A 10,544-nucleotide genomic window follows, 5' to 3' on the forward strand; every position below is an offset into this window, starting at 1 on the left:
CATCCTGGTCTCCGTGCCTTCACACCGCTGGTCTCCCTCACCCACCACTCCGCCACACGTGCTAGGCTTGCATCATGCCATTACTACTTAGTCTGATTTTTTCCCTTCACATTTTCATGTTTACTGCCACGATGAAAGCTTCCCTCCCTTGTTTATGGCTCGCTCGTGTTTCCCAGCCATAAAGGAAAGAGGCATAATTGACATTTCCTTTGTTCGCCTTCACGCATTCTTTCCCTTTCATTTACTAATTAAGCCTTTCGTTATTTCTTCACACTCTGCGGACTAGATAATAAGATAGATAGATGGATAGATAAATAGATAAACAGATAGATAGGTAAATAGATAGAAAGATAGAGAGATAGATAGATAGATGGATAGACAATGAGTTCACAAAATGGTTTTGATAATTATTTTATTTCATCTCACTATTTCCCGATGTTAATGATTAGACTTTTATCTGAACATGTGTTTTTTTTTTTTTCTTATGTAGGAAGGACACTGGCGAAGGGCAACAAAAATCCAGTAAAAAATATATGCCCACTGAAATGCCAGTCCCATAAAAGGGTAAAAACAGTGGTCAAAAATTGATGAATAAGTGTCTTGAAACCTCCCTCTTGAAGGAATTCAAGTCATAGGAAGGTGGAAATACAGAAGCAGGCAAGGAGTTCCAGAGTTTACCAGAGAAAGGGATGAATGATTGAGAATAATGGTTAACTCTTGCGTTAGAGAGGTGGACAGAATAGGGGTGAGAGAAAGAAGAAAGTCTTGTGCAGCGAGGTCGCGGGAGGAGGGGAGGCATGCAGTTAGCAAGATCAGAAGAGCAGTTAGCATGAAAATAGCGGTAGAAGACAGCTAGATATGCAACATTGCAGCGGTGAGAGAGAGGCTGAAGACAGTCAGTTAGAGGAGAGGAGTTGATAAGACTAAAAGCTTTTGATTCCACCCTGTCTAGAAGAGCAGACATGTGAAGCATACTCCATACATGGACGGATAAGGCCCTTGTACAGAGTTAGCAGATGGGGGGGAGTGAGAAAAACTAGCGGAGACGTCTCAGAACACCTAACTTCATAGAAGCTGTTTTAACTAGAGATGAGATGTGAAGTTTCCAGTTCAGATTATACTCGTAATTAAAGGACAGACCGAGGATGTTCAGTGTAGAAGAGGGGGACAGTTGAGTGTCATTGAAGAAGAGGGGATAGTTGTCTGGAAGATTGTGTCGAGTTGATAGATGGAGGAATTGAGTTTTTGAGGCATTGAACAATACCAAGTTTGCTCTGCCCCAATCAGAAATTTTAGAAAGATCAGAAGTCAAACGTTCTGTGGCTTCCCTGCGTGATTTGTTTACCTCCTGAAGGGTTGGACGTCTATGAAAAGACGTGGAAAAGTGCAGGGTGGTATCATCAGCGTAGGAGTGGATAGGACAAGAAGTTTGGTTTAGAAGATCATTAATGAATAATAAGAAGAGAGTGGGTGACAGGACAGAACCCTGAGGAACACCACTGTTAATAGATTTAGGAGAAGAACAGTGACCGTCTACCACAGCAGCAATAGAACGGTCAGAAAGGAAACTTGAGATGAAGTTACAGAGAGAAGGATAGAAACCGTAGGAGGGTAGTTTGGAAATCAAAGCTTTGTGCCAGACTCTATCAAAAGCTTTTGATATGTCCAAGGCAACAGCAAAAGTTTCACCAAAATCTCTAAAAGAGGATGACCAAGACTCAGTAAGGAAAGCCAGAAGATCACCAGTAGAGCGGCCTTGACGGAACCCATACTGGCGATCAGATAGAAGGTTGTGAAGTGATAGATGTTTAAGAATCTTCCTGTTGAGGATAAATTAAAAAACTTTAGATAGGCAGGAAATTAAAGCAATAGGACGGTAGTTTGAGGGATTAGAACGGTCACCCTTTTTAGGAACAGGTTGAATGTAGGCAAACTTCCAGCAAGAAGGAAAGGTAGATGTTGACAGACAGAGCTGAAAGAGTTTGACTAGGCAAGGTGCAAGCACGGAGGCACAGTTTCGGAGAACAATAGGAGGGACCCCATCAGGTCCGTAAGCCTTCCGAGGGTTTAGGCCAGCGAGGGCATGGAAAACATCATTGCGAAGAATTTTAATAAGTGGCATGAAGTAGTCAGAGAGTGAAGGAGAGGGAGGAACAAGCCCAGAATCGTCCAAGGTAGAGTTTTTAGCAAAGGTTTGAGCGAAGAGTTCAGCTTTAGAAATAGATGTGATAGCAGTGGTGCCGTCTGGTTGAAATAGAGGAGGGAAAGAAGAAGAAGCAAAGTTATTGGAGATATTTTTGGCTAGATGCTAGAAGTCACGAGGGGAGTTAGATCTTGAAAGGTTTTGACATTTTCTGTTAATGAAGGAGTTTTTGGCTAATTGGAGAACAGACTTGGCATGGTTCCGGGCAGAAATATAAAGTGCATGAGATTCTGGTGATGGAAGTTAAGTTAAGTAATCAAAGAATTTCTTATAGTCAGAGGAGTTAGATGAGAGGTATATAGCACAGATAAATTTAGTATGAGAGTGACTCTGTAGTCGTAGCCAGATGGTGGAAAACTCAGAAGATTCAAGAGCGTGGGCACGAGAGCAGGTTAAGTCATTGTGCACATAAACGCAGCATCCAGCTTTGGATCGAAAATGAGGATAGAGAAAGTAGGAGGGAACAGAAAAGGGGCTACTGTCAGTTGCCTCAGACACCTGAGTTTCAGTGAGGAAAAGAATATGAGTGTGTGTATGTGTGTGTGTGTGTGTGTGTGTGTGTGTGTGTGTGTGTGTGTGTGTGTGTGTGTGTGTGCGCCAGAGAGAGAGAAAGAGCTGGGGGACTTTCTACACTGCATATATACTCGTGTGTGAGTTTTTCTACTTTCCTCCTAGTTTATCAGTCTTCCTCCTCCTTTATTGTTCTTATTCGTTATCATCCCATTTTCCCTTCCTTCATTAATTTTCTTCCAAATCTTTTTTCCTGTTTGTTTTATTCGAACATAACTCACAGACGTGAAGGTGAATGTCGGTAAGTGTTGATAGAAAGTCAGTTGTTGAATGAACATGCTTTATTAAACATCCGAATCAGGGAACAAAGGAATAAGAGTGTAGAACATAAACACCAGCTCCTTTTATCATACACACAGTTATTGTCACACGCTCTTTACACATCATCTGTAATGCACCTTCTGCTTCTACTACAGCATTAGCCAGTGAGGGAATCGTGAATTAAAGCAACCGAGAATGTCCGATTAACAGCAAAGCAAAAGGAAAGCAAGCAGACCATCACATTAATAGCACTAACTAGAATAACGAAAATAACCACAACAACTTAAAAATTCAAGATAAACGAGATTCAGAGCTCATTAGATCACCAAATAAGCCATAAAGAAAAATAATTAAAGTGAGGAATTCCTTATAACACTTGGGACTGCTTAGTGAGACCAAACCAAACATTGCCACAACTTTCACACGCATTTACACACACACGACATCTTTCCTTTCCTTTCCCAGCAGCATGACTACTTGAGTTTGTTGTTCTGTTCTGCCGTGCAAAGCCAGTATACATTTAAGTCCACGCCTATCACGTGCATGCTCGAAGAAGCTTACATGAATGTCACGTTTATGCACATGCACGAATTCATATGAGAAAAGCGTGCACAAGAATGGTGAAGTGCTTACATGAATAGTGAAGAATAGTGGAGCTTAAATGAATGTCACTTTTATGCATGTACACGAAATTATATAAGAGAAACGTGCACAAGAATAATGAAATGCATGTGGCTTTGATGTGCACAAATGTGAAGAAGCGTTTATCAGTGGCACGTGTTGAAATAAGCACATATGTACGAAGGATGAGGGAGCTATTAATTCAGCAGATGTATGCAGCAAGGCGCAGCTGTGGTAGTGGTGGTGATGGTAGTGGTGGTATAGGAAAGTGTAATGTGTGAAATGGAATGTTAAACCCAAGGAAGGAAAGATGACTGTAGTAATGAAGTAATTTAGTACTGTGGTAATATTCATGCAAGATGTGCAGGAATCAGGGATGCTTGTAGTTTCTGTTAGCTCTTCCAGGGATGCCATGAAGGGAGGGAAAAAAATCGCTGTTTAACAAGGTTTTTAAAAAGATGCGGCGTCTTTTCTTATTAAAATTTCTGTGTCAACTAAAAGTCATGGTATCTATAATATTGATTATTATCATTATTATTATTATTATTATTATTATTAGTAGTAGTAGTAGTAGTAGTAGTAGTAGTAGTGGTAGTAGTAGTAGTAGTAATAGTAGTAGTAGTAGTAGTAGTAGTAGTAGTAGTAGTAATAGTAGTAGTAGTAGTAGCAGTAGTAGCAGTGGTGGGAGGAGGAGGAGGAGGAGCAACATAAACTTAAAAGAGAAGCAATAGCAAATAAAAAGTAAAATATAAAGGAAAGAAACTCATCAAAACAAATCTGTCATGCAGGAAAGAAGAAAGAAAGAACAGGCCCCATCACTTCTCTTATGACTGAATCGCACCAAGCACCTGCGGTGACACATTACGGAAAAAAAAAAATATCTGTGATCAAATTATTCCTCCTTTAATTAAGCAGCTGCAATACTCAGGCAAACTACTGTTATGCCTTAGAAGCAGCAACAGCAGCAGTAGCCTCCTTCCCTCGCGGCCGTGGGTATCTAGCAGCAGGACACAATGCAACAGATGCAGTCGTCGTTGTTGTGAAGGAAGTCGAAAGCATCCTGGTAGTGGCTGAAATCGTAGCACTTGGAGATGAGTTTGTTGACGCACACCATGTTGTTCTCGATCATCTCGATGGCAACGGGGAAGCTAAGGAGAGAGAGAGTAAGGTGAGCCAGGTACGTGGAAGGTAAAGGGAAGCAGGCATGAGGAAGAAACATAAGAAGAGAGATGGATAAAAGAAAGAAGCATAGTGGAAAGCCGAGGAAGGAGTGAGGTGAGCAAGAGTAACCTAGGGAAGGAGTGAGGTGAGCCTGGGAGGTGAAAGGTAAGGTGAAGGGAAGCAGGAATGAAAGAGAAACATGATTGGAGAGGTACGTAGATGCGATAAAGTAAAGGTAGTGGGAAGCTGCAGTGAGACAGTATAAGCCTACACGTGGTAGTTTCTGTGTAAAACATACATATCTGTGTTCAGTGTTCACCTACCATCACTATCAATGAATTTCTCCATTCTTCTTTTAAAACTCCCTATTGATTCTTTCCTAACAATTTGATTATTGAGCCTATTCCAGTCAACTTCTTTCTTTGTTCTTTCTTTTTTTTTTTTTTTTTTTGCCCTTTTTTATCTACTTATTTTTTTTTCTTTAAAAATAACTATTAAGCTTGAATTTCTTATCTCTTCTCCTGTCCCGATGATTAATCCAAAAGATCTTGTTCACTTCATTCTCGTTGTAATCCTTATCCCACTTAAACACTTCTATCAGGTCCTCTCTTAATCTACTCCTCTCTAGCGAATGCAAATATATAAAAATAATTATTCTCCTCTGATAAGGTATGTTACGCATAACTCATATCTATTTACAGTAGTCGCTCTCTACACAGACACAAAAGGAGTAAAGATGAGAAGAGATTTATAATGATTTATGAAATATTAAGGAATGTCCAGTTCTCACTACTCACCAATTAGCTGAACAGCAAATGCCTTTAATATCAATCTCGTTCATGGTGGCGAGGTACAGAGGCAGCGTGACCTCTTCGTTGCAGACTCCAACTTGCATGACCGTCCCGCTCGCCTCGGTCGCCTGTGCAAACCAGAGGCCAAAGAGGGTTACTGTATGAAAACTTATAAGCTGTTCCATGAATAGTGTGAAGAGGATTTTGTCTCCATGAGGAATAGAATTAACGACAGGAGCGGTAAGTTAACACACTTACGTGAATGCAGTTGTTCATTCCCTTCTTGGTGCTAGTACACTCAAAGGAGACATTCGGCGGGCACCCCATTTCCTCTTCCACCCTCTTGGCCAGGGTCGCAGCGTCCATGTTGCAGTTCAGTAGTATGGTGTGGTCAGCGCCCATCTCGCATGCCTTTTTCAAGAGTTCTCCATTTTCGTCTGTAAAGAAACGTAGGTTTAGGAAAGTTGTATTTGACTGTATGTTGTCTGAAAGAGAAATATCTACCGCCACAAAAAGTTTTCATTATTGTAAAGAAGTGTAAAGCAAGACACCTGTCGCTGCCATGATTGAGAGGACAGTGCGCTTTGGGGTGAACAATGTCAGCGCGTGGTGATGCATAATAAAGACACACAGGCTATAGAGTTATGATTGTACATGACTGGTGTGGGAGTGTGGCTGAGAACAGGCCCTGCACTCACTGCCAGCCGCTTAGGGACTTGTGGTCAGGACAGCGGCCGCTGGCTGTCACTGCTGCGACTTAATGGTGTCTTAATGAGACTGGCGAAGTGACGTTAGACAAGGCAGCCTTACCCACGACCATAATTTTGGTGGCGCCCATGGCCTTGGCGACGCCCACACACAGCAGGCCCATGCAGCCGGCGCCCGACACCAGCACATGCGATCCAGCGGACACCTCGGCGCGGTTGCAGGCATGCAAGGCCATGGACAACGGCTGCACCATGGCTCCATCCTCATCACACACGCAGTCCGGCAGTCTGCGGTGACTCAACCACTCTCATTCTTTAATCTGTCCCCTCGCCTACCCAGCAACTCATTTATCCCATCCTTCCTTGCCTGACTGCCCTTGTGCCTCGTGTCTGGCTTATGTATATTTATTTCAACTTACATCCGCGGCTATTCAAATTATTTACATAGTTGATGTTATTATCGTTTTACTTCACTACTACTACTACTACTACTACTACTATGCTATTGCAAACGTTAATCGTCATCGTACTTGTGCACAAGATGAGCCTTGGTCATGCAGTACTTGGCGAGGCAGCCGCCGCCCACACTCTCAGTCATGTAGCAGGTGGACTCCTCGCACAGGTTGTAGCAGCCCGACGTACACATGTGGCAGCAGCCACAAGGGGACCCTGGCTCGATGGTCACGCGGTCACCTTGGGGATCAGAAGAGGCGTCCAAAGCTGAGTCTGTGTTCACAAGTCTGCGTTCACAACTCCCTAATGTTTGATGAGTATGATGAGTGACGTAAGTGGGCTGACGGCGCGTGTGGAGACCAAGTGATGTGAAGAAGGCTGCGATGGGAAGGTTAGACATTCAGGCTCTCTCCTTCTGACTTACCAATCTTGAAATCGGTGACTTCTCTCCCGCAGTAGGCCACGGTGCCCATGCAAGCAGTGCACACCCCGCACGGCATCTTCGCCTCTATGTCGCCGAGCTTCCCCTCGTAAACATAATGGTCATCGTTCTCGCAAATGCACACCTTGGAGATCTTGACCAGCACCTCTGTGTGGAAGGAGAAGGGAGACACTAGACTAGGAGGCACTTGACGGGCTGCCAGATGTAGGCCTAAAGGCTTCTTGCAGCCACCCTTATTTTTCATGTTCTTATGTTCTTATCACAGAAGTGGAGTCATGTTCATATTTTCATGTTTTTTCCTGTTCATGTTTTCATGTTCATGCTTTCATGTTCATGTTATCGTGTTTCATGTTTCATGTTTTCATGCTTTATCGTAGTAGTAGAAATAGTAGTAGTAGTAGTAGTAGTAGTAGTAGTAGTAGTAGTAGTAGCAGTAGTAGCAGTAGTAGTAGTAGTAGAAGTAACAGTAGTAGTACTAGATATGATGTTGAGTGTGGAGGAGGTTAGCGGAGTGAAGGAATGCAGGCAGGGTTGAAACACTCACCGTCACAGGCGAGCTTATTGGAGTATTCATGCGTTCGCTGAAAATAGAGAGAGATGTACATAAACGTTCATAATGTTCACGTTAAACCACGCTGTATATAATATTCGACATAGTATTATATTAGCGTATAATATATTCGTATTACCGTTCATTAAAAAAAATCGGTGAGCTTTAAACTGACATTAATTTTACCATCATTTCTGTACAGTACATATTCAGCTGTTACATAGTGCTTCATATTATCACCAACGAATATGGATTAGTTTCCTCTCATACACAAGAAAATTCAGCTGCGATACTATACTTATATGATGCCTTTCTTCGCTGCTACCGTCACGTGAGTTACTTGTCACGGCTGACTGAGCATCTTGCCACTCATTCACACTTCCCGCACCAGGCAAAGACCAGCGGGCGGCCAGGTGGTGGAGGAAGGTTATAGGAAGGTTGTAACTGCCACCTCAGAGACATGGTACGTATGCTAACGCCACCAAGAATACAGAACTCGGAGTGTATTAGCGGTCAGCAGTCTCACTCCTACCGTGCTTAGCGTTTTCCCTCAATCTGAATTCCTATTTTTGTCATTGTCATGTCTCACTCCTATAGAGCTTAGCTCCACTTCGGAGACTCAGTACCTACGTTAAAACCACCAAGAAGACAAAACTCAAAGTCTATTTAGTCACGGTCAGCAGTCTGTGTGTTTATCGTTTTCCCTCAATCTGAATTCCTCTTCTCTACAGATTTCGTAAGATTGTCGACAGATTATAAGACACAAGACTATGAGAAAATGTAAAATTCAGTAGAAGTGAATGCGAAAGCTACTCGATTTCTGACCACGGCAAAAGTCCGCCTCTCGCTTTTGTGTATGAGTAAGAGATCAAACAACGTTTTGTGGATTTAGTTTTAACGCTCCATAACCACCAGGCGATCTTTTTTTTTCTAGTTCAGGTTTTGTACCCTAGTGATGCTTTTGTAGCTTTCCTTAGTGTTGAATGCCTCTGCATTGTTATGGATTTTTTTTTCTCTTGATTTTCCTATTGTACAGAAGTTATGAAAAATAATCGTGGAAAGTTTAGCGATAATATGCTGTGTTCTCCCTTCGTTCTCCTGCACTGTCTCATAAACACATATAAAGTTTTCTTTTTTTGAATGAAAATTTTCATATTGTTCAAAATCTATGAAACGTTCTTGTTAGAAATTCAAGGATGTAATGCCTCTTGCCCTTTTTCTCCTGCAAAGTCTCAACACATATTGTAATTTTTTTTTTTTTTTTTTGCATTAACATATTCCAGTTCTTCAAGATCTATGAAAAAAATTTGTGAGAAATTTGATAATGATGTTATGCTTCTTGCCTTTTTTCCTTCTGCATTCTCTCACTATTTTTTTTTTTTTTTTGTATCAATTTATTCCTGTTGTGGAAAAGTTATGAAAAGGTCTCGTGGAAAATTAGTTCATGTTATGCCTGCAGTGCACATATGATAAAGTCATGCCATAACTCAAGAAACATTCCTGAAATCATAACAGGATGAAATATAACCCACAACTACCAACCACTGCAGAGATCAGACAGCCGCTGGACACCACGCAAAGAATATGACCTTTCCTTCAGAGTGGGATGTGCGGTACTCACTATCGATAGCTTAGCCACAGCAATCATCACGACGGTCACGTTCGTCACTTTCACGTGTTCGTGCATCATGGTGGCGGCCACGGTCTTCATTTTCACATCTTCGTCTTCAGGCATCAAGGTGGTGGTCACCTTCTTCACTTTCACGTCTTCCTCTTCGTGCACCATGACGGCGGTCACCTTCTTCACTTTCACGTCTTCGTCTTCGTGCTTCATGACGGCGGTCACCTTCTTCACTTTCACGTCTTCGTCTTCGTGCTTCATGATGGGGGACACCGTCTTCTTTTTCACGACCTCGTCTTTGTGCACCATGGTAGCGGCTGAGGTGGGTGCTGGGGCGGGCTACTCGCTACTGTGACGGTTCAGGTAGGTAATGAAGGCCACTCGCTGTTTCCCCGCTATATATGCATACCACAATCGCCACGTGTCTTACCCTCGCATGTTATCCCTCCCACCTTCCCCCTCTTTTGTCCTGGTCCACTTAAATGTTTGTGTATGTGTGTGTGTGTGTGTGTGTGTGTGTGTGTGTGTGTGTGCATTGGCTGGTTGGGTGTGCGTAGGATTACTAATACGAATATATGCGTTTTTTTTTTTCCTAAATGCATTAAAAAAAAATGAATTCATGGCTTACTGAGTCTGGATTGTTTAGTGAGAGACTCTTTCAGTGTTATTTCCATCCTGAGGTCAGTCCATCCATTCTCTACACTTAACTAAAATTAGAAGGATACGTGTCCATTCCACATCAGCTTTTAATTTTTTTGTTACGAACACATCTCAGCGTGACAACAATGTTGACTTGTGCGCGGAAGTGTACGAGAGTGTGTACGAACCTGGTGGAAAGTGTACACAGAAGGGAAAGGAGGAAAGAATGTATACGTACGTGGAATATGGATTGAGTACACAGTATATGGTGCGGGCAGGTGTAATTATGCAAAGCTTGCAGGTGGCGAAGACTTGTGAAATGAAGGGTATAAATGACGTAGGCGAAGAGAGGAGTCGGGAAAGTGTACATTGAAGATAGACATTTGTATAGAGATGATGAAGGCACGCTGTAGGGAGGATGAGTCCATAAAACACAAATTTGGTAAAGTATATAGAGGGTGAGAGTGAAGACAATGCTCAGGGAAAGGGGGGAGTTTTAGATGGGGTATTGAGTGCAGAGGAGGA

General features: G+C 42.4%; 1 protein-coding gene across 1 annotated transcript; it reads right to left on the reverse strand.

Moving 5' to 3' along the window:
* Window positions 1–3,039: 3,039 nt before the first annotated feature.
* LOC135103138 (sorbitol dehydrogenase-like) lies at window positions 3,040–9,827 on the reverse strand. Its single transcript, XM_064009201.1, has 8 exons — window positions 9,381–9,827; window positions 7,754–7,790; window positions 7,192–7,356; window positions 6,845–7,007; window positions 6,418–6,602; window positions 5,866–6,044; window positions 5,614–5,735; window positions 3,040–4,803 (listed from the first exon to the last, which is right to left on the reverse strand). The coding sequence occupies exons 1-8, from the start codon at window positions 9,687–9,689 to the stop codon at window positions 4,653–4,655; spliced, it is 1,311 nt and encodes a 436-aa protein (XP_063865271.1). The 5' UTR covers window positions 9,690–9,827; the 3' UTR covers window positions 3,040–4,652.
* Window positions 9,828–10,544: the final 717 nt, after the last annotated feature.

The sequence above is a fragment of the Scylla paramamosain genome, chromosome 8, assembly GCF_035594125.1.
Source record: "Scylla paramamosain isolate STU-SP2022 chromosome 8, ASM3559412v1, whole genome shotgun sequence".
In the NCBI taxonomy this organism is placed as follows: Eukaryota; Metazoa; Arthropoda; class Malacostraca; order Decapoda; family Portunidae; genus Scylla; species Scylla paramamosain.